The sequence below is a fragment of the Sus scrofa genome, chromosome 3, assembly GCF_054392235.1.
Source record: "Sus scrofa isolate SSC_HxYL_T2T_F1_AM1 chromosome 3, Sscrofa_HxYL_maternal_Yorkshire_Landrace_v2.0, whole genome shotgun sequence".
NCBI classification, from domain to species: Eukaryota; Metazoa; Chordata; class Mammalia; order Artiodactyla; family Suidae; genus Sus; species Sus scrofa.
In genome coordinates, this window is record NC_139385.1 from 61,563,633 (window position 1) to 61,589,721 (window position 26,089).

Sequence of the window (26,089 nt, forward strand, 5' to 3'; positions counted from 1 at the left end):
GAGTGATTCTCCCACAGTTCATTTAGCTACTCTACTGATGAACATTTAAATTGTTTCTGATTTTTTTGCTGACACATGGTATTTGCAATTTTCCAATCTGGTGAGTGATAATAATCTCCTGTCCTCATCTGACAGACATTACTTCTGATTTGATATTTTCCTATGCTTACCAGCTACTTTTATTTTCTTGATTTATAAATTACCTACTTTTCCTTTTGTCCGCTTTTCTATTAGGTTGTTTTCCCTGATAATTTTAGAAGTAATTTATTCTAGATATAAGATCTGTCATGTTTCTTTTCTCCAGTCTATTGCTTGTTTTTTAAATTAATAGTATCTTTTTTTGAGAAATTTTAGATTTTGAAATAGATAATTTATTGACCTTTGTCCTTTTTATTTGTGACTGAAGGGCATAATATTATTTGTTGTTTAAAATTTTAAATATCAATCCCCAAATCATAATGTACTTTTTAAGTCTTGACCCAACTCTGTTATCTTCTGGATACAATCAATTTTTTAAAAATTCCACTAAGTGGATTAAGAAATAGGAGATTTCTGTCCAGAGAAAAGCAGCTTTAAAACAGAAAACGACAAAAATCCAAATGGTTCCACTGATGAAAATTTATCCTCACCCAAACCAGTGGCAAAGCAGAGGGAACAGAATGCAACTCTCCAAAATGAATCAAACATCCTCAAACAGCCATTTGGAACTACTGGAGAACACTCTCAATCAAAAGTTTCAAAACAGAACATAATGCACAAAAAACTCAAAGAAATGAAACAACCTGATTAAATTCAGGAGGGAAACAGAGAAAAAAGTTAAAGTAATGGGAATTATAACTTATAAATAACCCAAAAAAGAACAGATTAAAAACATAATAAAAGACATTTTAAAAAAGGCAGAGGAGTTCCCACTATGGCACAATGGGGTTAAGATCTGATATTATCTCTAAGGCAGTGCCAGTTTTATCCCCAGCTCAGCATGGTGCGTTAAGGACCTGGTGTTGCCTCAGCTGTGGCGTAGGTCGCAGCTGTGACTCAGCTTGAATTCCTGGCCCAGGAACTTCCATAGGCGGTGGGTACAGCCAGAAAAGAAAAACAAAGTAGGGAAACAACCAAAAAAATGAAAATGAGATAAAGAAGAATCAGTGAGATGGTGATTGATATGGAAAACAAGCCAAGAAGGAATAACAGTTACATAACTGGAGTCCCAAGGATAAAAAACAAAAAGTGGGACAGAACTAGTATTTATAACTGCTAAAAAATATTTCTGGATGTAAGGACTTGAATCTATCTGCAAGAGCTTACGGGCACCACTGTAAGGTAACCGTCGATAATCAACTGAAACACTGTATTATCATAAAGTTGCCAGATAGCTTCAGAAAGATAAAGAAAAGAGCCCTTGGGACCACCAGGTGAGAGATAACTAGGTTTGCAGGAAATTTCTCAAAAACAACAGACACGGCAAGGCAACAATAGAGCAGCATTTTCAAGGAACTCAAGAAAATAAAGTACGAACCAAAAACTTTCCCCTCCAGCCAAGTGGTCCTTCAAGTATCAAGGCTATTAAAAAACAATTCTAAAAACATGAGAACTCAGGGAATTTATATCTATGAGCATTTTTGGAAGAATCTACTAGAAAACAACCCCATTCAACCAAGAGATGACCAGAGAAACCTTAGCAAAGGGAGTTACATATAGCATTTAATAATCTAATTTATAGATACAAGACCAGAACGAGATAAGAAGCATACAGAATAAGATGTTGGGAAAAACCCACAAACATATGTATGTATGTAGGTATATATTTGCACATTTAAAATTCCATGTTTTTATAATGGTTCTTGTCCACCAAAAATACATAAAGGCAGAAAAAGACCAGTTTGTTACCACGGAGACCATCCCGTTACCTGGGTCACCAGTACCCTCCATTCCACACTGATTCCTCTGTGTGGACCTGGCCAGCGTGCTGTCATCAACCGGCAAGAGGCTCACAGGATCTCAGCATGACTAGCATTTCAGCTTCACCTATACTCTGGCTTGCTTTTATAAAAGAGTATCATTTAAAAAAATTTCAGAACAATTCATAGCTTTAATGTTTCCAATATTCAGATACTCAAATAATGATATTCTACCGTAATTCTTACAGAATTATTTTATTTTTTTGTCTTTTCTAGGGCCACTCCTGCGGCATACTGAGGTTCCCAGGCTAGGGGTCAAATCGGAGCTGTACCCGACGACCTACGCCAGAGCCACAGCAATACGGGATCAGAGCCGAGTCTGCAACCTACACCACAGCTCACAGCAACGCCAGATCCTTAACCTGCTGAGCAAGGTCAGGGATCGAACCCGCAAGCTCATGGTTCCTAGTCAGGTTTGTTAACCACCGGGCCATGATGGGAATATTAATCCTGTATTTTCTAACTGGGTACTTATAACATCTGTGCATATTAACTGACTTATTTCTAATTTCTTTGTCTTTTGAAATTACATTAATTAAGACTTTCAAAACAATACTGGGTACGAGAGGAAAGGGTAGGCACACTTGTCTTATTCCTGAACTTAATGTAAAGGGATCCAGTGATGTGGGTTTCTTTAATCTGATGTATTTCTGTTTCTCACCATAGAAAGTTTCTTTGTATTTCTAGTTTAAGAGTTTTTAACCAAGAAATAAATGCTAAATTTTGTTAACTGACTTTTTAATTCATCTTTGGAAATCTGACTCAATTAACAAAGAGAATTACAGCAATAAATTCCTAATGTTAAACCATCCTTACATTTCTGGGGTGGTGGGAATCTGCTGAAAGATCTGATGGTATCGTCTCTTAATATGATGTTTTATATGGCTTGCTATCATTTAATTTAGTGAGAATAGAGTATGGGTTTCTTTGTTAATGCTATCTGTGTCTAGATCTGATAACTGTGAGAGCCTTTAAAGTGAATTTTGGAAGCTTATGTTATCTTTTTCTGCTCTGCAGCAGTTTATATAATATAAAAGTCACAAACTTTTTCAAGCCATGACAGATCTCACTGAAAAAACTTTCTGGGCAGTGTGCCTCTCTGGTTAAGTCTCCAACTACCTGACTTCCATAGCTTTTACTCAAACCAGCATTCTCCCAATGAAGACATTTTGGGGGATTCGGTTTTTCTTGAAAACTGTCTGAGTGGAGTCTAAGCCATATTCTGGGTCTGCCTACATCCTGCCTCGGCCTCTTCCAAGCTGTGTCCTGGGTAAATTCACCCCCATGTGCTTTAGATCCCATATCTGTAAAATGGGGAGAACATTTACTTAACTGGTTGTGAGTTAAGGCATGCAAAGCACTCAGAACTGTGCCTGGGCCTTGCTAATAAGTTTCAACAAATACTCAGTACTCTTATTATTTAGGATATTTCTCAAATCAATGAGAATCCAGTGAGCCATAACAACATTACACTTTTAAATACCCTCTGAACATTATTATTTAAAATTACTAATGTTGTCCTCTTAGGTATTCTCTCTTTTTCCACTGACCAGATTTGAATTTGATCAATCTCATTGGCTTTTTCAAGGAACTAGCTGGTTTTACTTGTTCTACCCCTTCTTTTAAAGTTCTTTACTTTGCTCATCCATTTCATTCTCTTTCTGCCTTCTTGAACTGAATACTGAATAGCTCATTTATTTCTAGTCTTTCTTGGTGTCTAATAAATATATGTTTGCCTCTGCATAATACACTGTCTGTATCCCATAGGGTTTATATGAACTGTCATACATTTCTAAGTAGTTCCATAATCTCAATTTTGATTTCTCTTTAACCAAATAGTTTTATGGTTCTATCAGTTTTAATTCAAAAAATCTAGCCTATATAATTTCCAGTTTTCATAATTAGTTAGGTTTTTCTCTATGACTTATTGCATCATAATTCAATTAATATTCCATTGGCATCTGCACAGAAAATGTATTCTTTGTGCTTGTATCAGTAGCTATAAAATCATGCTGTGTTATTCAAATTCTTCAGAGCCTTAGTTAACAGCTTCTGCTTTAAACATTTCAATGCTAAATGCTTAGTGCAAAAAGGTTCATGGTCGTCAAATCCACTTAATGGATATTAGGTTTTATCAATATAAATTAACATTCTCGCCTCACTGAAGGGTTCTCCGACCTCCCTGAATTACGCCTGTCTGGTATCAGGTGCTCCTCCTTGCTTCTGCCATCATTTGGGTATATATCTTTGTTTTTTTATCACTTACTTTAAATGGTAGAGCAGGATTTTTATGTTAACTCAATCTGAAAGCTTCCATCTTTTAATAAGGGGAGTTGTAGCACATTACTGGTGCCATAATCTGTTCAAATCTAAAATTCACTGATCTTTTCAAACATAAAAACAATGTGTCCTCTATTTACAAAGTATAGCAAAACTGGGAGATAGGTAGGTAGATGGCAAAAAAAGTTATTTTGCGGATTCTAAAGGTATACTACTTACATGTAAATAAATACAGTTAGCTCCAATGTAAGAAAACCCTACCAACACTGACCTATTTCCAAAATAACACAAGTGCAGGGACACACAGATGTTTCAGTTGTTACATTCCAGCTGATGGTAATGCTAACTTTCTAATACTGAGAAGCTGGTAAAGAAACAACCAGTCTCAGACGGGGAGATACCCAAGAAGAGATGCGACCAGAAAAGAAATACAGAAATACAGAACAACAGAGGAGGAGACATGAGTGAGGAGACTGAGACCCTGAAAAACAGAGAAGTCACTAAAAAGAGGAACAAAATTACTATCATTACAAACATATACAGAAAAGCCATCAAGTGTAAGTTTCTGTGCCTTGTGTTTAGTTTATTTCCAGAAAACTGAGCTGCATCTTTAAATGTGATGTGCACTTTTTAATATAGCCTTCATTTATTATCTCCCAAAAGGTTTGATTAAACTGTTATTATAGTTTATCATCAACTGCATGTACAAATTTAGGAAACATTAAAAAAATATATTAAAAGATACAAGATATTTATAACAAGATTCAAAATAAAAGTTATCATATAAGGAATGAAGTAGAGCAGAAGAATGATAGAACGCCTAGCTGTGAGCAAAGGTAAGATGTGGCAAAAACATCAATGCAAAATAATTAAGTTTTGAATAAAAATATCTGCTCTTACCAGTCTCTATTTAATTGGTTATCAAACACCCTGACTAATGCTGTCTACAAACTGAGCATGTAAAGTATATCCACACATTTTCACTGCTAAGTTATAGGCTTAAGTGGCATTTATTCCCAACCTGTTTGTTACAACTGTACATATTTCTATAATTACATGAATTAAGTTTGTTTTGTTTTTTCAGGGCTGCACCCGCAGCACATGGAGGTTCCCAGGCTGGGAGTTGAACTGGGAGCTACAGCTGCCAGCCTACACCACAGCTACAGCAACGCAGGATCCAAGCCGTGTCTGCAACCTATACCACAGCTCACAGCAATGCCGGATCCTTAACCCACTGAGCGAGGCCAGGGACAGAACCTGCAACCCCATGGTTCCTAGTTGGATTCGCTTCTGCTGCGCCATGACGGGAACTCCTACATGAATGAAGTATTACATGAACAGATAAAACATTGGTGAAAACAGAAAAGGTAACTGCTGCTTCTATGAAAACTAAGTTGAATGTTTTATCAAGATTCAGAGGCAAGTTACTAATTAAAAAAAAAGTTTGTTCAATTTCAGTGTGGTTGACGGAAAAATCTATAGAAATACAAAATATTCTGCACTCAGATTTCTTAGGAGATTTAAGTTCTTTGCTCCTCTGTTAGGAAATCAAACTAAAAACCTGTGATGATGCATCAGGGCAGAGTTATGCAAAAGAAACAAGGAGGAACACATACATCCTTAAAGAAAAAAACTACTAGGGTTATAGCAAAAGACTAACGAATGTAAATTTATATTTTGAGTGGTCTTTTTTGTTTTTGTTTCTTTTTTGGCTGCCCCGTAGCATACGGCATTCCCAGGTTAGGGACCAGATCCGACCTGTGGTTGTGACCTACACCTCAGCTATAGCAACACCAGATCTTTTAACCCATTGTGCTGGGCCAGGGGTCCTGTTGAGCCACATTGGGAACTCCTATTTTGAGTGTTTTTAAGAAGTGATTTCTAGCTTTAATACTTTCTAAAGTAATTGACAACCCACCCTAGCTTGTCTAAGAAGCTTCTAATGTGAATTAGAAAATAGTAAATATTTTACTTCATTGATCTTAAAACTTGCATGTTTTCTTCAAGATTTTATTTTACATATTTAAAAGATGAAGAGAAAATATTAAAAGACTCCAGAGAAAACAGGGGACCAGATTAAGAATGATGGCTAACTTCCCATCAGAAACAATGCCAGTTAAGAGACAATGAAAAGTACATTAATAAAGTAATAAGAAGGGATAATCTATATTCAGTGAAAATATGCTTCTAAAAATAAAGAAAAATTGTAAATTTTCTTATTAAATAAAAGTTGCATTATTCTCCAGTAGATCTGTACCAAACTCCTCTTCAAAAAGGCATACTGGGCAAATAAACTGACATTAGTATAGGCATAAACTCTAACATGATCTAATTTTAGTATTATCTGGTTAACAAGAAACAGTTTACAAATCCCAGTCATTCCTTAGTTATAAAGTATTTCTGACCTAATTCACCACCACCAGGACACAGCAGTGCCTGCTGGTCCATAACTTACACTCCACTGCAGGAAAGAAAGATTATTTCACTCCTGAACAAACTCACCTCTTTGTTTTGGAAAAATCTCTTCAGGATGCTGTAAAATAAATTGAAAATGCATTAGATAATTACTGCAACTATAAAACTAAGTGAAATTTGTAAAATTATTAATGAAGATAACTACCTTCATTATTGGCCGGGCTCGCTTCTCAAACAAACCACTGGGAAAAAGGTAAGCGATAGCTCTCTGAAAATACACAAAGGTTAATTAACATCTGTTCCAAGACAAGTTCTAAGAGTTACTGAATGCATACTACTCGCCAGATATCGAACCAAGAGTTTCACATAAATTATCTTAATTCACAATCTTTTATTTTATTTTATTTTATTGTCCTTTCAGGGCCACACTAGGGGCATATGGAGGTTCCCAGACTAGGAGTCGAATCGGAGCTGCAGTTACCAGCCTATGCCACAGCCACAGCAATGCCAGATTCACTGAGTGAGGCCAGGGATCGAACCTGCATTCTCATGGAGTCTAGTCAGATTTGTTTCTGCTGAGCCACGACAGGAACTCCCTTCACAATCTTTTAGATGGGATAATAAAATCACCATGTGTACATCCCCCCAAAGACAAAAAAACTGGAACTAGTTATTAACAATTTTCAAGTGTCAGCTTCAAACAGGAGTGTGATACCACAAACAAGCCCTCTCCCTTTTCTAAAGGAAACCGGAGGCCCCTCCTCCAGGGCTGGGCAAGGGCTCAAGAGGACTTCCAGCTCCAGGGGGTGGGCAGATCAACAGCGAAGAGCAGGGCCTACATCCCACCCACCAGGATGCCTCGATGTTTTCAGAAGCTCTCCGAACTTCTTCTCCTAGAACCTGCAGGAGGTTTATAAATCACATTTTCCCAGACATGCCCCCTTCAATGTCTGTTTCTCAATGGGGATGCCTTGGCATTCTGAATGTGACCTTCTCTAATGGGCAACTTTCCCTACAGAGTGAGGCGTTTAACATCCCTAGCCCTTCCCCAAAAGTCTATGCCAGGAACACCCCCAGTGCTTGAGACAAATTTCACCCTAACACTTCCTGGGGAGCGGCATTGCCCCCAACTTGAGAACAATTGCAAAAGCCACAACAGCTTCCTCCAAGGTCCTCTTCACAATTAACAGGAAGACCCAAAAGACCATGCATTTCACCTTAGATGAACCATTGTTTCCTTTTTTTTTTTTTTGGGTTTTCTAGGGCTGCTCCCACGGCATGTGGAGGTTCCCAGGCTAGGGGTCTAATCGGAGCTGTAGCCACCAGCCTACGCCAAAGCCACAGCAACACAGGATCCGAGCTGCATCACAGCTCACAGCAACGCAGGATCCTTAACCCACTGAGCGGTGCCAGGGATCGAACCCGAACCTCATGGTTCCTAGTCAGATTCGTGAACTACTGCGCCATAACGGGAACTCCTGAACCATTGTTTCTCTTTGAAAAACCAGGAACTCCTCTCCCTTCCTTTTCTGTTGACGAAAAGGTGGACTTTTTATTTAACAAGTGATGTCAAAAACACTGTCATTTGGAAAAAGGTAAAACTAGATTCAAACCTCACACTGTACACAAGAATAAATGCAAAATAAGTCAGCTAAACACAGTAAATGAAATCTAACAAGTATCAGAAGACATGTACGAATTCCTGCATAACCTAGATACAAGAAAGTCTTAACTAAGATCCAAAATTTAGAAGGGAAAATAATCGACCAATTAAACTACATTAAAAAAATATATATGGCTCAAATACATTTAGAATTTTTAAAAAGTGCAATTAAAACTACTGATTACAGCAGAAAATGACCCACTGAAATAATACTTTTCATCTAACAAGACTAACAAAAATTCAAAAGCCTGACAGCACTGATAGGGATGGAGTAGACTCAGGTAGTTGTAGAAGTCCTGATAAAGGACCATATTTAAAGAGGGAAACAGGGGACATTGGGAGATCACTGTAAGTTTATTAATTGCTAAATTTATTAATTCTAAATTTATTATTTTTTATTTTTTTATTTTTTTCTATTTCTTGGGCCGCTCCCGCGGCATATGGAGGTTCCCAGGCTAGGAGCTGAATCGGAGCTGCAGCCACCGGCCCACCCCAGAGCCACAGCAACGCTGGATCGGAGCCACGTCTGCAACCTACACCACAGCTCACGGCAACATCGGATCGTTAACCCACTGAACAAGGGCAGGGACCGAACCCGCAACCTCATGGTTCCTAGTCGATTCGTAAACCACTGCGCCACAACGGGAACTCCTAATTCTAAATTTATCAATTGCTCAAAAAAAACCCCCATCAGTACAAGGCAGGCTTGCTCCATTAATGGAGCCTTGAGAATTGCCTCAGGTCATTGGGTGGGGGTGGGATTAGGCCTGCATTCATATTCAGACCAAGGGCAAGGGTTTGAGGATCACCCTTCTTCGGATTTGAATACATACCTTACAGGATACCAAGGAGGAGCTGCTACCTCCGGAAAGGAAGAGGCGGGCTTTTCCAACCCCCACTCCCCCTTGGGTGATAAATACTGTAGCACAGTGGATCCTGGGGGCAGAGCTTTCTTGCCTGGCGACTTGCATCCCTCACAAGTGTCCTATCCTAATAAATCTATTTCTTGCCTACCACTTTGTCTCTTGCTGAATTCCTTCTTCAAGGAGACATGAAGAACCTGAACCTCAGTGAGTCCAGACAGAGGGTGAGTGATTCTAATTTAAAACCATGGGTTTAAGTCCCAATCTGGGTTTAGGCCGGGCTCAAGTTCTGGTATGTGGGTTCAAGTCCCAATCTGTGTTCTGGCTAGGTTCAGGCCATTAGGACTGTCAGTTTCAGCACCATTTAGGCACTGTTATGAAGACACCCTGACACCTTGCTGGTGGCAGCATGGCCTGCATGGTTGGGAGTTTGCTAACATCTAACTAAACCACATGTATGTTTCCCCAAGCAATCTCACATCTACAAATTTACCCTGAAGATACACCCCACAAATATAACAACATAGGCTATTAGATTTATAAGAACAAAATATTAGAAACAACCAAATCCTCATACACAAGAGGTTAGCTGAATGAACGATGGTACATCTATGCAATCAATCACTCTACAGCCATAAAAAAGACTGAGAAAAGCAAACTACAAAAGAAATATACTTAGAATGTGGCCACTGGTATAAGAGAGAGAAACAAGAAAATGCATGCTAGAAGAGAAAAATATATATATACATAGGTTTCTTTTTGCAAACATTAACACAGGAAGAACAAAGTGGAAACAAAAATCATTATCTATTGAGAAATGGGTGGGAGCAGGGTGAAAGGCACAGGGATTAAGACTAAGACTTCTTGGACTGACAGATGGCCCAGAGGCACATAAAAAGATGCTCTACATCACTAATTATTAGAGGCATGCATATCAAAACTACAATGAGGTACCACCTCATGCTGGTCAGAATGGCCCATAAAGTGTATAAATATCAAATGCTGGAGATGGTGTGGAGAAAAGGGAATTGTCCACATGTAAACTGGATGTAACTGATGTGAATTGCACAACCAGTAAATGTAAATTGGTGCATGGATGTAAATTGGTGCAACCAATATCAAAACAGTATAGAGGCTCCTCAAAAACCTAAAAGCAGAGTTACCATATGATCCAGCAATCCCATTCTTAGGCATATAGCTGGACAAAACTCTATTCAAAAAGATACAGGCTCCCCTATGTTGACAGCAGCACTATTCACAATAGCCGAGACATGAAAATAAGAAACATAAAGGCAAAGAAAGTGTTACAATACTTCAGTCTTTTGAAAAACAGTTTTCTGGTCTTATTTAGAAGTACCTATATTAGGATGATAAAAAACACAGAATTTAAATATTATGCTAAGTGAAATTAAGTCAACCAACCAGAAAACCACCGGAGGAAGGTGGTGAAGGAAATATTTGATTCTGCTAATGTTCACCTACCTGTCAACTGTTAGATTCTCTGATTCCCTGGTGGGTGTGTGACACTTAGCAGACACCAGAGAAAAAGGCCCTATACCCTCAAGTATCTTAAAACTGGCATTTCACAACTGAAGTGGGGTTGGTTCCCTTGGACCAAGTCTATCAACCATGACAGTATTAACATAATGTCACAATAATTTGAAATAAGTACTTTTTTACTTCTGAACAACCTACATAAAAGGCTATTATCTAAACTAAGAAACACCCAACTTTCCACAAAAACAAAAATATGTATGTATATCAGCTGGGATTCAATAATTCTTCAAGAAGCTTGGAAAGAATATTACTAGCCTAATATTTTCGGTTTTTTAGTCTTAGCATTTGTTTCAAGAGAAGCAGACTTTGGATGTGGCCTGTAGTGAACACACTTACAGGAACCTATACCTGTAAGACAGACAAAGCTGTTGCCTTATTCTCATGTCAGGCTGTTGTTGCTTTGATCTTTCAGTTTTACACTCACTCGGAAGAAAATCTGAGCCACAGGAATAGAAAATAAAGGGCATTTTCCTACAATAAGTTCTAGTTTAATATTTCCTAGATTTTCTGGAATTTGTATGGAATTCAACTTGGCAAAGTTCTCGAGCATTTTAAAATAAGGTCACATTTGAAAAAAACTTGGACATACATATGGCTTAGGTTTGATGGCTGGCTGCCACAAAAACAAAAAAAAGTAACACAAACCACCTTGCTTCTTCCTGGAAAAAGAAAAAACAAAACAAAAACAAACTAGAGTATATGCTGAAAGATAAGCATAGAACCTTTTAGAAATTTATTACACTAAGGCATAGTTTACCTGAATCCAAAACAAAAAAAGTCCTTATAAAAATAAATATAGTAGATTTTAAAAAATCGAGCCAAGTAAGTCACCAGAGTAAAGTACTTCTCATTTATAAACATGTTTCCTACATCTTCGGATTTTCACTGGAACACAGGAAACTCGAGCGTTCCCTGAAATGAAGGGCAAGGATGTAACTGGATTCAGAGGCTTATGTCAAAGTACGAAAGGACGGCAGACTGAATGCAGGAGAAGGCGGCACTGGGTCAGGAATGCAATCTCTATTAATTAGGTATCCCAGCTGGGCAGTGGGTCTGCAGCTGTTAACTTGATCAATGACTTACCTAAATGTCATCTCTACTGATTCGCTTATAAATTACCAGCAAGTGAGACTAATGTACAGGTGCTAATTTATTTAAACTGTTCTCTACAGTTCTACACAGCTTTATAAACTGCATCTGGCACCTAATGTTAGCTGTCAGTTGTACTTAGACATGCCTGTCCTAACGACTCTGTTCATTAGAAGTGAGCACAAATTATGAAATATTGTGAAAAATGATACATCAAATGGAATGGGCACAGCAAATCAATTAGAGAAACTTCACACAGCATATTCACACTTAGGAGAATAAAACAGTCAGGTTTCGGAATGAGGTCTCTAAGACCAATTAAAAAGTAATTGGAAGACTTCAGCAGGATTATATATCAATTTGCTGGCTTTTTTCCTGAAATTCTAGAGTAATGCAGAACTTAACTTTTAATTCCCAAATAAAGACATTAGTAAATGCAAGTGCAATGCTATATTCATAATGTTTGATTTAAATAAAATGTCTTCAACTTAAAATTTATAAGCTTCATTCAAAAAGGAAAATGCAAATATCAGTTCTCAACTTTTTTGTGTGTTTACAGCATGATTTTGAGAAAAACAATTTTGATGGTACACATGGAAGGATGCAAAGACGTAGCACCACTGAAGAGACCTGTCCCTTATAGCACAATGTCACAGGATGCCAAGGCACTGACCGCACTGCTTACCTGGCTGGCTCTGGCCTTGGAGCAAGATGGGAGCATATAAGATTAGCGAGGCATAATTTTCACACGTAAGTTGCATATGCTTCACTCAGTGAAGCCAGAGTCTAGATTTCTATTCAAACTCAACCTTCTGGAATAAAGTTGTAAACCCAGAAGTCAACGAAAAAGGGCTTATGACCAGCTGCAATCAGAAGGGCATATGGGTCCTCCTGCCCAGTTTTGCTGGCTTAGTTTGAATTCACATGCTAACAACTTTCCTAATGCCAGAGGGCTGGCCCTGCCAGGCAGACACCCTGAGAGGAAAGGAGCCGGGGCGGGGAAGCCCGGCTGGTCAGCACGCACTATGGGGGCACCACAGGTTAACAACCACACTAAAGAGGAAAATCCCGAGACTCTGAGAGGTTAAGATTAATTACACTTACTGTATCCCACTAAATAAGAAAATGTTATCAAAAGATTTAACCTTTGAAATTGGAAAAAACATGGGAGTTCCCGTCGTGGCACAGTGGTTAACAAATCTGACTAGGAACCATGAGGTTGCAGGTTTGATCCCTGGTCTTGCTCAGTGGGTTAAGGATCCGGTGTTGCTGTGAGCTGTGGTGTAGGTCACAGACGCAGCATGGATCTGGTGTTGCTGTGGCTCTGGCGTAGGCTGGTGGCTACAGCTCCGAGTGGACCCCTAGCCTGGGAACCTCCACATGCCTCGAGTGTGGCCCTAGAAAAGGCAAAAACACACACAAAAAAAAGAAAGTGGAAAAAACAGACTCTGGATACAGAGAGACCTTGTATGGCCTTGGTTTCCTCAACAATACCTCCCTGGTAAGGTTTTTATGAGGATTAAATGTGGGATGACTATCAGCCTCCCAGACAGCATCATACACACACACAGGATTTCAGTAAGCGGTGGTATTTTTCATTACAAATGACATTAAAACTAAGTTTCTCTTATCTAGAAAGTTCCCTCTGGAGAGTATCTAATTTCCTGATCTTATTAAGAGAAAAATTACAGTACCTAGTTTTGCCTTTTAAAAGCCAACATATTATAAAAAGCATTTGTGACAACTAAATACAAAGGAACAATCATAATGTTCTTCCTAAGATTACCTGGAAGCTTAAAATACCTTCCTGATTTTGGGTATCAAATTATTTATTTTTGTCTTTAAAATAACTAAGCACCTTTTTGGTATGGAAATGTTAAATGAGGCTCATCAGCTACACTGTCTCCCTTTCAGGTTACATACAGAGCCAAACCGCTTAAAAAAATAATAGTTTCAGAATCAAAAATAAGGAGTTCCCGTCGTGGCACAGCAGAAACAATCCAACTAGGAACCATGAGGCTGAGGGTTTGATTCCTGGCCTCGATCAGTGGGTAAAGGATCCATCGTTGCCGTGAGCTGTGGTATAGGTTGCAGATGAGGCTCGGATCTGGCGTTGCTGAGGCTGTGGTGTAGGCCGGCAGCTGTAGCTCTACTTGGACCCCTAGCCTGAGAACCTCCATATGTCGTGGGTGTGGCCCTAAAAACAAACAAACAAACAAACAAAAAGGCAAAAAATAAAAACAAAAAATCAGAAATGAAAACAGGAACCATAAAACTATAAATTCCTATGTCATTTCAATGCTTTGCTAACAGTTGGTTGTCACTGTCCTCTTCAGCTTTTATATCCTACTCAGATGCCAAAGTCCACTACATTTAATAAAATGCCAAAAGAGCTAACTGACATAAAACATGAGACTTAGCGAGGCAGAGCTAACGCTTGTGGCAGAAGCATGTCATCATGTCAAGGAAAGCGGCTAACACTTCCGAACAGGCTTTCAGACACCAGCAAGGTGAGACAAAATACCTACCCATCACAGAATGCGACCTCTGGCTGAAGTCACTCTGTGGTGGTAAACCAACGCCCCCAACAGGACTGCAGATCAGTCTCCCCAAATTCCATTTCAGGTGGCATGGGGGAGTGTGACAAAGGCAATCAGAAAACTAAAGACTGATTCAAGTCACGGTAGATTTTATTTATTACAATTAATAGTAATAAGAACAATAACAACACATTAATCTCATGCTCCTTGGTTATTAAATTCTGAGGTAGGTAAGCAGGTATTATTTTAGAGATGAGAGAACCAAGTAAACACTACAACACGAGTTAGTGACACTGCAAGGACTCTCCTCACCCCAGGTTCTGCATCTTTCCATAAAATCACTTCAAATCTAACAAATTCATGTTTTTTTTTTTTTTTAAGATGAATTTAACAACAAAAGATAGATGTTCTGCATCTATATTTCTCCCAAGAAATCCAGCTTCATTTAAAAAGATTCTACCTACTTTAAAGAAGTGACCGGATGTTTTTTCATATTAATTCATGATTTCAATACTTTATTAGCTAAAACTAAGGACCATTTTTATTATGTTCTATTAGCACAATGACTCAAAATAACGTTAACTTACTCTCACCACACACACAGTTTTAAAAGTCCAGAAAAGCTATCACCTTCCCTTAACAGAGTGATGTTAAACGTATCTTCTCTGGAAAACAACTCAATATTTTAACGACTAGAACTAACCATACTGCTTCTACCTGACTGAATGACAGATCTTTTAGATTTCTCTAAACAGTATGAAAAGGATATTCTAGATGTAGACACCAATGTGTGTCTGCTGTAAACACCTTAACAAAAATAATTTTAAGATATTTTAACACATGTGAAAAATTGTTTTAAATCTTCAGTATTTTTTGCCTTTGTGCAGTTCATAGATGAGTTCAGCAATCATTATTTTAGCAACTGGCTACGGAGTAAGGAAAAATGAGCTTCTAAATAGATAAAATAACAAATGGTTTAATCTGAATACAATAGCACCTGATTTACCTTTGTGAAAATTACACAGTGAGCCTAGACTTTTAACTAGGTAGTTGAATTAAATTACGGGTCATGTCTACTCTGTAAAAATTAAATCCTCATGAAAATGACTTTAACATCCCAAACTAACATTCTGACTAAAAATCCAAGAAATGAACTAAACACTCTAAACAACATAATTCATTTGTAATATTTACGTTAGGAAAATGCTTATCCCTTCAGATGTAATGATGAAACTACTGAATGATTCTGTTTCTCTCAGGGAGCTAAATGTGCTCTATGTACATCCAAAAAGGCAGTAAAGATACTCAAAAATGCCTCCCTCAGTGGTCAACTCAGGTAGTGGGACCCTCTTCTGGAGAATAGTTACTCAAGGACATACAAGTCACAAGGAGAGATGGGAGGAAATTTTCTTGGAAAATCCTGAGAAATCCACCCCAAAAAACTATAAAACAATTCTATTTGTAATAGAATTATTTAAAAGAGCAACCAATGCTCAGAAATAAACTTAAAATGCCAAACTCTGAAAACATCACTGAATGAAATTAAAGAAGACCTAAATAAACAGAAAGACATACCGTGTTCACAGATCACACCTAATTATCACGATGGTAATATTCCCAAAATTGATCTGGTGATCCAACACAATCCTCACCAAAATACTAGTTGGCACTCTGCAAAAACTGACAAGCTCATGCTAAAATTCATAGGGAAATTCAAGGGGCAGAGAATCTTGAAAAAGAAGAACAAAGCAGTATACTAGCATTCCCCAATTTTGAAATTTACTGCAAAGCTATAATCAAGACAGTATTATACCGGCATGATAATAAACATATAGGTCAATGAAATATAACTGAGAGTTCAGAAATAAACCTGTAGTCTTTACAGCCCACAGACGTTCGGTAAAGGTAACAAAACAATTCAGTGGGGAAACAAAAGGTGCTGGGACAACTGGACACCCACGGGCAAAAGAATGAAGCTGAACCCTTACCTCACACCATACACACAAACTACTTCAAGATGAATTAAAGACCTAAATAAATGTAAGACTTAAAACTATAAAACACTCAGAAGAAAACATGTGCAATCTTCATGACCTTGGATCAGCAGTGGTTTCCTGGGTATATACTCAAGAGATGTGAAGCACAAAAACCTTCAAAAGCATGCTCACCACAGTATTACTCACAATAATCAAAAACCAAAACAATCCCAAAGCCCATCAACCGATGAATGGATTAAAAAGAAATGTGGTACACCCACACAACAGAAATTTGGCAAGAGAAAGGAATGAACTACTAATGCATGATGCAACATGGATGAATCTTGAAAACAACACGCTAAGTGAAAGAAGCCAGTCACTCAGACCACGTGTTGTATGATTCTGTTTACACAAAACATCCAGAATAGGCAACTTATGGAGACATAAAGTAGAAAGTCTGATCCAGAGCTGGGGGCAGTGGGGAAGTGAAGAGTGGCAGAGAAAGGGTATGAAGGTTCATTATGGAGTGATGAAAATGTCCTACAGTTAGACCATGGTGACGGCTGCATACCTCTATCAACAGACTAAAAACCAATGAACTATACTCTTTACAGTACAGTAGGGCTCAATAAAAAAGCTACCAAAAAGGGAGGGGGGAGAGCAAAAGAAGTTGTCTCAAGAGAGCTTAGGAGCAGTTCTGTTTGTGGTTCAGCAGTTAATGAACCTGACTAGGATCCATGAGGACACAGGTTTGATTCCTGGCCCCACTCGGTGGGTTAAGGATCTGGCACTGCCATGACCTGTGGTGTAGGCCGAAAACCTGATTCAAGTCCCAAGTTGCTGTGGCTGTGGCCAGCAGCTGCAGCTCCAATTCAGCCCCTAGCCTGGAAACGTCCAATTGCCACAGGTGCAGTCTTAAAAAGCAAAAAAATAAAAATTTTTAAAAATATAGTTCTCTTGGAGTTCCCATCATGACACAGCAGAAACGAATCCAACTAGGAACCATGAGGTTGCAGGTTCGATCCCTGGCCTTGCTCCGGCATTGCCACGAGCTGTGGTGTAGGTCACAAACTCGGCTCGGATCTGGCATAGACCCGCAGCTGCAGCTCCAATTAGACCTGTAGCCTGGGAATCTCCATATGCTGCGGTTCAGCCCTAAAAAAAAGGACAAAAAAACCAAAACACACACACACATACACACAGAGTTTTCTTAATATCTTCCAATACTACCCAGATTACCATAAGGTTCAAAAATAGGACAAGGGCTGTGAGGTCCATAACTCCAAATCATCTAGACTAGACAACTAAGAAATAAATTTTTTTTCTTTTTTTTGCTTTTTAGGGCCACACCTGTGACACACAGAAGTTCCCAAGCTAGGGGTCAAATCCGGCCTACACCACAGCCACAGCAACTCAGGATCCAAGCCACGTCAGAGACTACACCACAGCTCTAGGTAATACCGGATCACCAACCCAGTGAGCAAGGCCAGGGATCAAATCTGCATCTTCATGGATACTAACTGGATTCTTAACCTGCTGAGCCACAACAGGAACTCCCAAGAAATTCTTCTGGTTGAGTCCAAAATGTTGGCCTGGTGTCTTAAAGAGATACTTAAGTACCATTTACAAATAATTAGAAAAGGCATACAAAAAGATGGGAATTAAACTAAAATACGTAAAATCATAAAATGATTAAAAGAGTAATATATTTGAAATCGTATAAAATATTAAATTCATACAAAAATGTTATTCTTCAGGTAAATATAAAACACCATGTGATCTTCTATGTTACCTCTTTAAAAATTAGAACAAGCTCCAAAGGTGTTAGATTTAAGTTCCTTTGCTAGCTATCCTGGGATGCCTAGCAAAAAAGCATTACTGATTATTATTACTTTTATCAGGATAATGATTCAAGATTGGAAAAGGAATAGAGTTCCAACCCTATTCTGAAGTCACTTAAAACATGCCCTCACTTGGAAAATTCAACTATATAGTTAGGTTGATAAAAACTCTGGGCTTACTTATGGGATTTTCTAAAAATTTACTATTAGTTTTATCAATTTGTAAGAAAGCTGAGTTCAAGACTACACAACAGGATGTGTGCTTCTAAATCATGTTATTATACATAAGCATTATAGTGGCTCCTGTGACCTGGAATCAACAAAAAGAACCCATTTCTAGTTAAAGCCTAAAACTCACTATACTTTACAAGGCTTCAAATGCAGACTAGCATCTCCCTCTGAAGATGGTTCCAACTTGCCAAGCAGCATAGGGGCATTTTTCCTTATTCTGACAGTCTGATTTAAATTTACACAAAGCTAAAGGGTTCAGGCCGAAAAAAAGTGTTTTCACTATCTAAAGCTCCATAGCAATTACTTTTCCAACAAAAGTGTTTTCAGTACCTAAAGCTCTATAGCAATTACTTCTCCAACAGAGTAAATGTACTTACATCAATATCCTCTTGGGTAAAAGTTTCTGGATCTTCTCCCATCATGTTGGCTAAGTGTCTCTTTCCTATATTGAACTCTTCAATCTGCTTTTTAATAAAATCCACTGTGTAAGTTTCACGTCTTGAGGCTGCAACATTTTTCTTTGTTGTCACAACAGCAGTGTGTCTCAGCCTTAATATCTAGCAGAAAATACAAATCAAAAGAAAAGATTTCAAGTTAAACAATGATCTTATAGGCCACTATATCTAAACAAACCAAGACAGTCAAACAATTGTCATTTTATTATGGCACTCAATTGTCAAAAGTCTGGAGACAACATAACAGGCCTGTTAAGATAGCTGCTAAGAACTCTTCCGCTGGAAAGCTTGCTGATAAAAAGCCTGTGCTTACAAAGTAGTCTAAACTACCAGCATTTCAACGCATCAAAAAGGTGTTGATTATAGAAACACCTGTAAGTGATATGAGGCCTTCTTATCTGCTACAAATGTCCACGTTTGATACTGACCAGTCAGGTGAGCTGTTGTGGGATCTGACACATAGTGAATGAAGAGAAAAGGCCACTCCCTTAGAAAGAGGCATGTGTACATGTGGATGGAAATTAGCCAGCAGAAGATGTGGAGTAAAGAAGCGGGTACTCAGAAAGGTCCCTCAGACTACACGGTAGGAACTCACCTTATTTAAGGTACAAATACAGCTTTTCTTTAAATGCTTTAAATACAGGCTTAGCTTAGCCTGAAACCTTACTCCACGGTCCTGACTTTAAGCTGATACAGTGAAAAAATTGCTTCACTGAACATTGAGAAGATTTCTTATTATTAATTTGGTTCAACAAGCTAATGTAGACATCAGGGCTTTCACATCCTTTTGAACTCGCAGCAAAGCCATCACACTTTGTTGCTGCTGTTGGTCATTTTATGCCATGCTGCTGGAAATTTCCCAAGACAATAACATTTCACCTGTAATAAAGGGCACTAAAGAACCAGAAAAATATTTTCAAATGAGCATCCAGCTGCATTCAGTAACCAGATGTAACTACAACAGATCTTTCAGGTCCCTGCTTAAAATCTTAAATCTATGGCTCATCCTGCCTCAAGAAGTGTAAACACTCCTAAGCAATATTCTGACTTTAAGAACCACCAATTCTTACAACTCATTCACTTCCCTTTTCATAAACATAAAAATCTTTCATGTACACCACCACAAACACCATCGCCCCCACCCATTCTCTTCCCCTTTGAGAATCAGAGATGAAAACATTCTTGAGTAATTTGTCACCATAGTCACAATAGAAAATGTAAGAAAAAATACAGGACAAGTATTGGGGCAATTTAAAATTCCATGAAAATTTACAGTTCATTGCTCCTCAGAACAGTTTCTCTTTAATATGACCAATAATCATATTTTCCTAAGAAGCTTTCTAAGAATACAAGGTTCCTGTCAGTGAGTAAAAACAGGACCCGAACTTGCTAAGTGCAGTTCGCCTGCCCTTTTACAGACTCAGCCTGATCTCACACCCCTGCTCTCTCCCTGCAGCCAAGTACCACCATGAGCACCAACTCCCCACATCTCAACAGTTTTACTGTCTTATGTTTTCACTTTTCCTGGGCTTTTGGTTGTTTTTTACAATTCCGTGACTTCTTTGAACAATGAAGAATGTTGCTTCCCATATTCAAAATGAAGAGATGGAGTTCCCATCATGGCTCAGTGGTTAACAAGTCCAACTAGAAACCATAATGTTGTGGGTTCGATCCCTGGCCTTGCTCCGTGGGTTAAGGATCCAGTATTGCAGTGAGCTGTGGTGTAGGTCACAGACACAGCTTAGATCTGGCATTGCTATGGCTCTGGCGTAGGCTGGCAGCTGAAGCTCCGATTAGACCCCGAGCCTGGGAACCTCCATATGCCGAGGGTTTAGCTCTAGAAAAGACAAAAAAAAAAAAAAAAAAAAAAAAAAGAAGAGAAAATGCTTTTCTGCCCCAGAATGATGATAAAGGTATGAACTTGGGAAAGAAAAGTAGCAGTCATACAGAAGAGATAATTTTCCCAAATATTCCACTGACAGAACACTGAGTACACTGCTAGTTTTGTAAATATGACAAAACTGTCCATGGCTAAAACAATCCATGCATCAACCAAGTGAACCCAGGACACTCTCCACCAATCACCAACCACAGGCTCAGAAGGTGCAACATCTCCCACTGTACACGCCTCGTTCACTGAAGTAATGAATTCCAGAGGAAGAGCAAGATTAGGAGGAAAGTGATGACTTCAATTTGGGGCCTGGTGAGTTTGAGATGCTTAATGGGCATCTCAGGAGAGGGGTGACCAGGAGATGGCTCTGCAGCTGTGTGCCCAGGACAGATGAGAGCTACAGATACAGTCTGTTAATAATCAGCATGGGACAAGGTGCTGACATCAACAGAAGAGGGAACATGATGGGCCTCTGAATTAGAATGAAACCTCTCTTCTACGAAAAGCAACAAGATAGTTTGTGAGGGAGGGGAGGCAGAAAGGTAAAGTTACTTGTGTCTAGTGGCCGCTATTTTCTTTGTGAATTAGGACAGGAGATAGTCAGGAGAGTGATGAGTGATAATAGGTCTGATGGACAGAATACTTCATTTTCAAAGAGCAATGATCCAATGCTTGTGAAGTATAACCAGGAAAATTAAAGGAGAAAATAGAAAAAGATCATAGGTCTCCATTTATACTGGATGTGAGCCAGAAGAATACAACTGGAGAAACAGATAGGCCTATCCACCTATACAGTATATTTCCTTTGTCAATTACTTCTTCATTTCCTTTGTTTTTATGACCCAACCTGAGTTTGCTTTAATATATGAGAATAACACTGTTTAACTGGGTTTTAACAGATACTGTCTCATTTTTTATCATCATATATTTTTACGCTTCCTTCCTTATTTCTTTGGTATACAGTACTTAGCTTTTTTCATTTGGATAGCATCTTGTGATTTGGATAGTATACAGCCTGCTTTGATTTTACCAGTGACTATCTCTATGTCTCTGAATAAGATGTATAAATGCACTTCTCCAAGCAGCTTCTGAAAATAAATCAATATCCAATGACTTCTCACCTACTTATTGTTTTCTTCTTCAATCACAGAAATTACTTGCTCTTCTGCCCTCCATATATATTGGCTTCTTTTAGTCTTATTTCTTGTACCTTTTTTTTTCTTGGTATTCTATGATTTTTAAACCTTTCCTCTATGGTTTTTCCCCTCTTCTACAATGCCAATCCTGCAATCACTCTAAATTTTTAGCTTCTTATATTGTTGGTATATTTCCAAAGTTCTTCTCTTAAAAGTTTATTTTAATCATATTCTCTTATTCCCCATTTTATAGATCTCTCCCTCTCCCAACCTTTTAAAAATGTCCTTGACAGTGTGAAGTAGTTATAGTAAAATGATTCTTTCATTTGTTGAGTAAATATTTCTTTGTATTTTCTTCATCTCTCTCTTCCACACTGCTCCTTTTCTTTTGTTCCAACAACATTTCGGCATCACCTAAGCAAAAGAGTCGATTAGCTCAAAGACTCATTTCTTCACCTGATTTAAAATTATTCTCTGTCTACATTCTCCAGAGTTTGTCTACATTCTCCAGGTGGCAGCTTTCTTAATTTTAACATAAATGAGGCTTAAAAATCATTTTCACAATTTTTTACTGTTGTTCATTCCGAAGGGCTCTTAAAAAAAATATATCCTTAATTTGCTATTATCTACAAAATCTCTTTAGTATCTTCTCAAAGACATTTGTACACACTGCTTAAGATTATTGTATTCTTGGAGTTCCTGTTGTTGCTCAGAGAAAACAAATCTGACTAGCAGCCATGAGGACATAAGTTCGATCCCTGGCCTTACTCAGTAGTTAAGGATCCCGTGTTGCCTTAGTTCGCAGATGCAGTTCGGATCTGGCATTGCTGTGGCTGTGGTGTAGGCCGGTAGCTACAGGTCCGATTCGACCCCTAGCCTGGCAACTTCCATATGCTGCAGGTGCAGCCCTAAAATAAAAAAGACAAAAAAAAAAAAAAAAAAAAAAAGATTATGACATCCTTCAAGCTCATAGTACTTATAAAAGTTACAGGCCATCACTGCATCAGTAGCAGATTACTGAATATTATATGTTCTGAATTTACATGAACATTCAGTAATATTACTGAATACTACATGTTCTGAATTATTCTAGTAATGAATTCACACAAAAAGATACACATTCAAAGGAGTCCATTATTCATTAGTACAATCCATTAAGATGAGCTGAGTGTGAAATGACCAGTCTCCCGCTAAGAACAGTAAAAATTCAGTGAGGGTCTACTTGGCCACAGCAAAGTACAATTCCCAGCAACCTTTTCTACAGGTTCTATTTCCAACTGAAAAGTTGTAACAAAGCATTTGCCTCAGATTTTGTTTTTATGGAATAGTATAGATAAAACTTGACAGATTTGTTTCTTTGTAAAGATAATCAGTGGGTCAGACAACTGTAATTTCAATCAAGTGGGTTCCCAAAGAAGCAGACACATTCTGTCAGTGAGGTCCCCAATTTGGCCAAATGCCAGTGCTCCACACTCTGTAATGGTATTCAGGAGTATTAAGGAGTTTCCTTTTTGTTAACTGGATAAAAATGGAACAAAGACGAATCTGCTGCTAATCTGAATAGAAAAGGAAAAAAAAAAAAACTGTGGGGAATAAAAGAAAAGGTAAAGACTGAAGTCAGATTAGAGAGAAAAAATGTGGATAGAAAGAGACAATATCCGAAATGCCAGGAGCGTGATCACAGTAACCTTTTAGTACAGGTTTATACTTTTATCAACTAGAGGTCTCTAGATGTAAGCAAAAGAAACTGATTTTACTTTACTTAAACAAAAGGAACCTCTTAGAAGGCTAATAGGGACCCACAGGACTCTACTTGAAAGGAGGCAGAGTCCAAAGCATCTCTGGCAGCTAAAAAGCAGGAATGAAAAGATCCAAAGCATATGCAATGAAGTCAGAATGTGGCCATTAAGATAAACAGTATTCCAACTGTCCTTGTCTCTCTGCTCAAGATCTCAAGGGAGGGGATATCTAATGGGGCTCCCTTGAGTCAGGTGCCCCAGACTACAGTTTTTCTGGACTGTAACCAATGGGGAAGAAATTCCTCCCAAGAAAACAGGGTGCTGTTATGAAGGTAAGTTAAATGAGCAAGGAAATCTACTGTACCATATAGGCAAAACTCAGCATTTATATTAATTCCACAAACTGTTATAAATTAAGAGAATTAACATACTTACCAAAATCATATATATATTTTTATGGACCTTGTGTGAATCCCGATACCAACTATAAAAAGTTACTGCTGGGATAACTAGGGAAATTTGAATATAAAATAGGTAACAGATGGTATTAAGTAAATCGTGTTCATTCTTTGAGTTAGACATGTTCAAAGTGGTATGGAAGATATGCTTTTTTTAAAAAAATCTTTTCGTGTCAAAGATCCACAGTCAAGTATCTGTAAGAAAAATCACAGAAATTCTGAGATTATATTAAAAGCCTCCAGGAAGGAGTTCCTTTTGTGGCTCAGTGGTTAAGGAACCCGACTAGCATCCATGAGGATGTGGGTTTGATCCCTGGCTTCGCTCAGTGGGTTAAGGTTCTGGCGTTGCCGTGAGCTGTGGCATAGGCTGCAGACGCAGCTTGGATCCTGCGCTGCTGTGGCTGTGGCACAGGCTGACATTTGCAGCTCCTATTCGACCCCTAGTCTAGGAACTTCCATACGCCATGGGGGTGGCCCTAAAAAAGGGAAAAATAAAATAAAATAAAAAAATAAAAGCCTCCAGGAAAAAAAAAGGTAGGGAGACAAATGAAACAAATTTGGGACACTCAGATATCTGTCCTTGCATTGAGGCATGAATATGAAACACTGAACTATGAAACAGTTCATAGTTTCACTGGTATGCAGGAGAAAATGTGCTGGCTGGAGAGTTGACCAACTGAGTACCAAGCTTAAGAGAACTTGTTTGCTTTTCCTTGTTGCATCAGTGTCTCTCAAAGATTTCGGACTGTGACCTACAGTAATAGTCACTGCTCATATTACTTCCTGGTATACACTGACACCTATAAACAATAAGCAAAAATACTTCCCTGTAGAAGATGCACTTTCATTATCATTATTATTCTATTCTCCCCACTCCCTTCTTCAACCTCTTAAGAGACTTCATAACTAATGGGGTATGACCCAAATTAAAAACAAACAAACGAAACTTGCAGTGTTTTAGAACTTCAGGAGGTGATTTAAAATGTTTTATGAAACATGGCCCCTAAGAGAAATACAGCTATTAATACTGGAGATGGAAGTGAAGGAACGCTAATATTTTAGACAAGCTCTGTTCCAGAAAAAAGCTTTATAAATGTTTTTAGCTATATATAAGAAACCATTAAGGGTCTAATGGGGTCTTTCAGTTGTATCTGAGCTGAGCTTATACATGTGACATCTGCTGTGGTGGTATTCTGGAATTTGGGGATTAAGAAATCTCAGAACCACCCTTTAAGAGTGCTAAGAGTTTGACTTCACTCACCTAATGAAAAAAAAAATGAGTATGAGGGCTCTCCCATACACCAATGATGGACTGCTAGAAAAGCTATGTGGAAATATCTATTAAATGACTGCTGATAAGCACACATCCTTTGCAGCAATCACCTCACACCTAGAACGCTCTCCTATAGAAATAAAAGCATCAGGTGGAGGATACCTGATGTAATAAGAATTACAAAAGGATATTTACTGAACTCTTTGGGAAGAAAAAGGAAACAAAGCAAATGCCCTGCAACTGTTGGATTAACTTTGATACACTTATGCCACAGAATATTACGCAGCAGTTAAGACATGTAACAAGTGACTTGGGGGGAATTCTACTATACCTGTAAGCTAAAGAAGCAAAAAGTAGAACAGAGTCCATCTTTTGGAAGTATGCATATGCATGTACGTCTCTATATGATTAAAAGAACATAGGGAAAGACCCAGGATACAGACACTCCAAGGTTTGGGAGTTCCGGGGAGGGAGAAAAAGTTAGCAACTCTCTGCCACCTCCTTCACATTAACTGTCAACAATAAAAAACAGTCTGTATGCTACAACCCTTTTACAGACAATTAACTGCATACAAGAAGGATATATTCGAAAGACATGCATGAATAAAAACTCTGAGCATATATTCCAATTAAAAAATAAAAGCAAATGTCTGATGGATAAATGAATGGATGGCTTGGTTGATCTTGGTTATGTCTTTTAAAACATAAAGAAGATAGGAAAAAG

General features: G+C 38.3%; 1 protein-coding gene across 6 annotated transcripts in view; it reads right to left on the bottom strand.

The window, feature by feature from the left end:
• Nucleotides 1-26,089, bottom strand: part of MRPS9 (mitochondrial ribosomal protein S9) — a 64,269-nt gene that overhangs the window by 36,958 nt on the left and 1,222 nt on the right. For all 6 annotated transcript variants that reach the window (XR_014839466.1, XR_014839467.1, XR_014839465.1 and 3 more), the window contains exons 2-4: nt 18,791-18,970; nt 6,859-6,921; nt 6,741-6,771 (exon numbers count right to left, since the gene is read on the bottom strand). Coding sequence is in view for 2 of the 6 variants with exons in the window: in XM_021085713.2 (XP_020941372.1) it covers nt 6,741-6,771; nt 6,859-6,921; nt 18,791-18,970 (274 nt within the window). In the remaining 4 variants the exon portion in view is untranslated. The remainder of the gene's footprint in view (nt 1-6,740; nt 6,772-6,858; nt 6,922-18,790; nt 18,971-26,089) is intronic.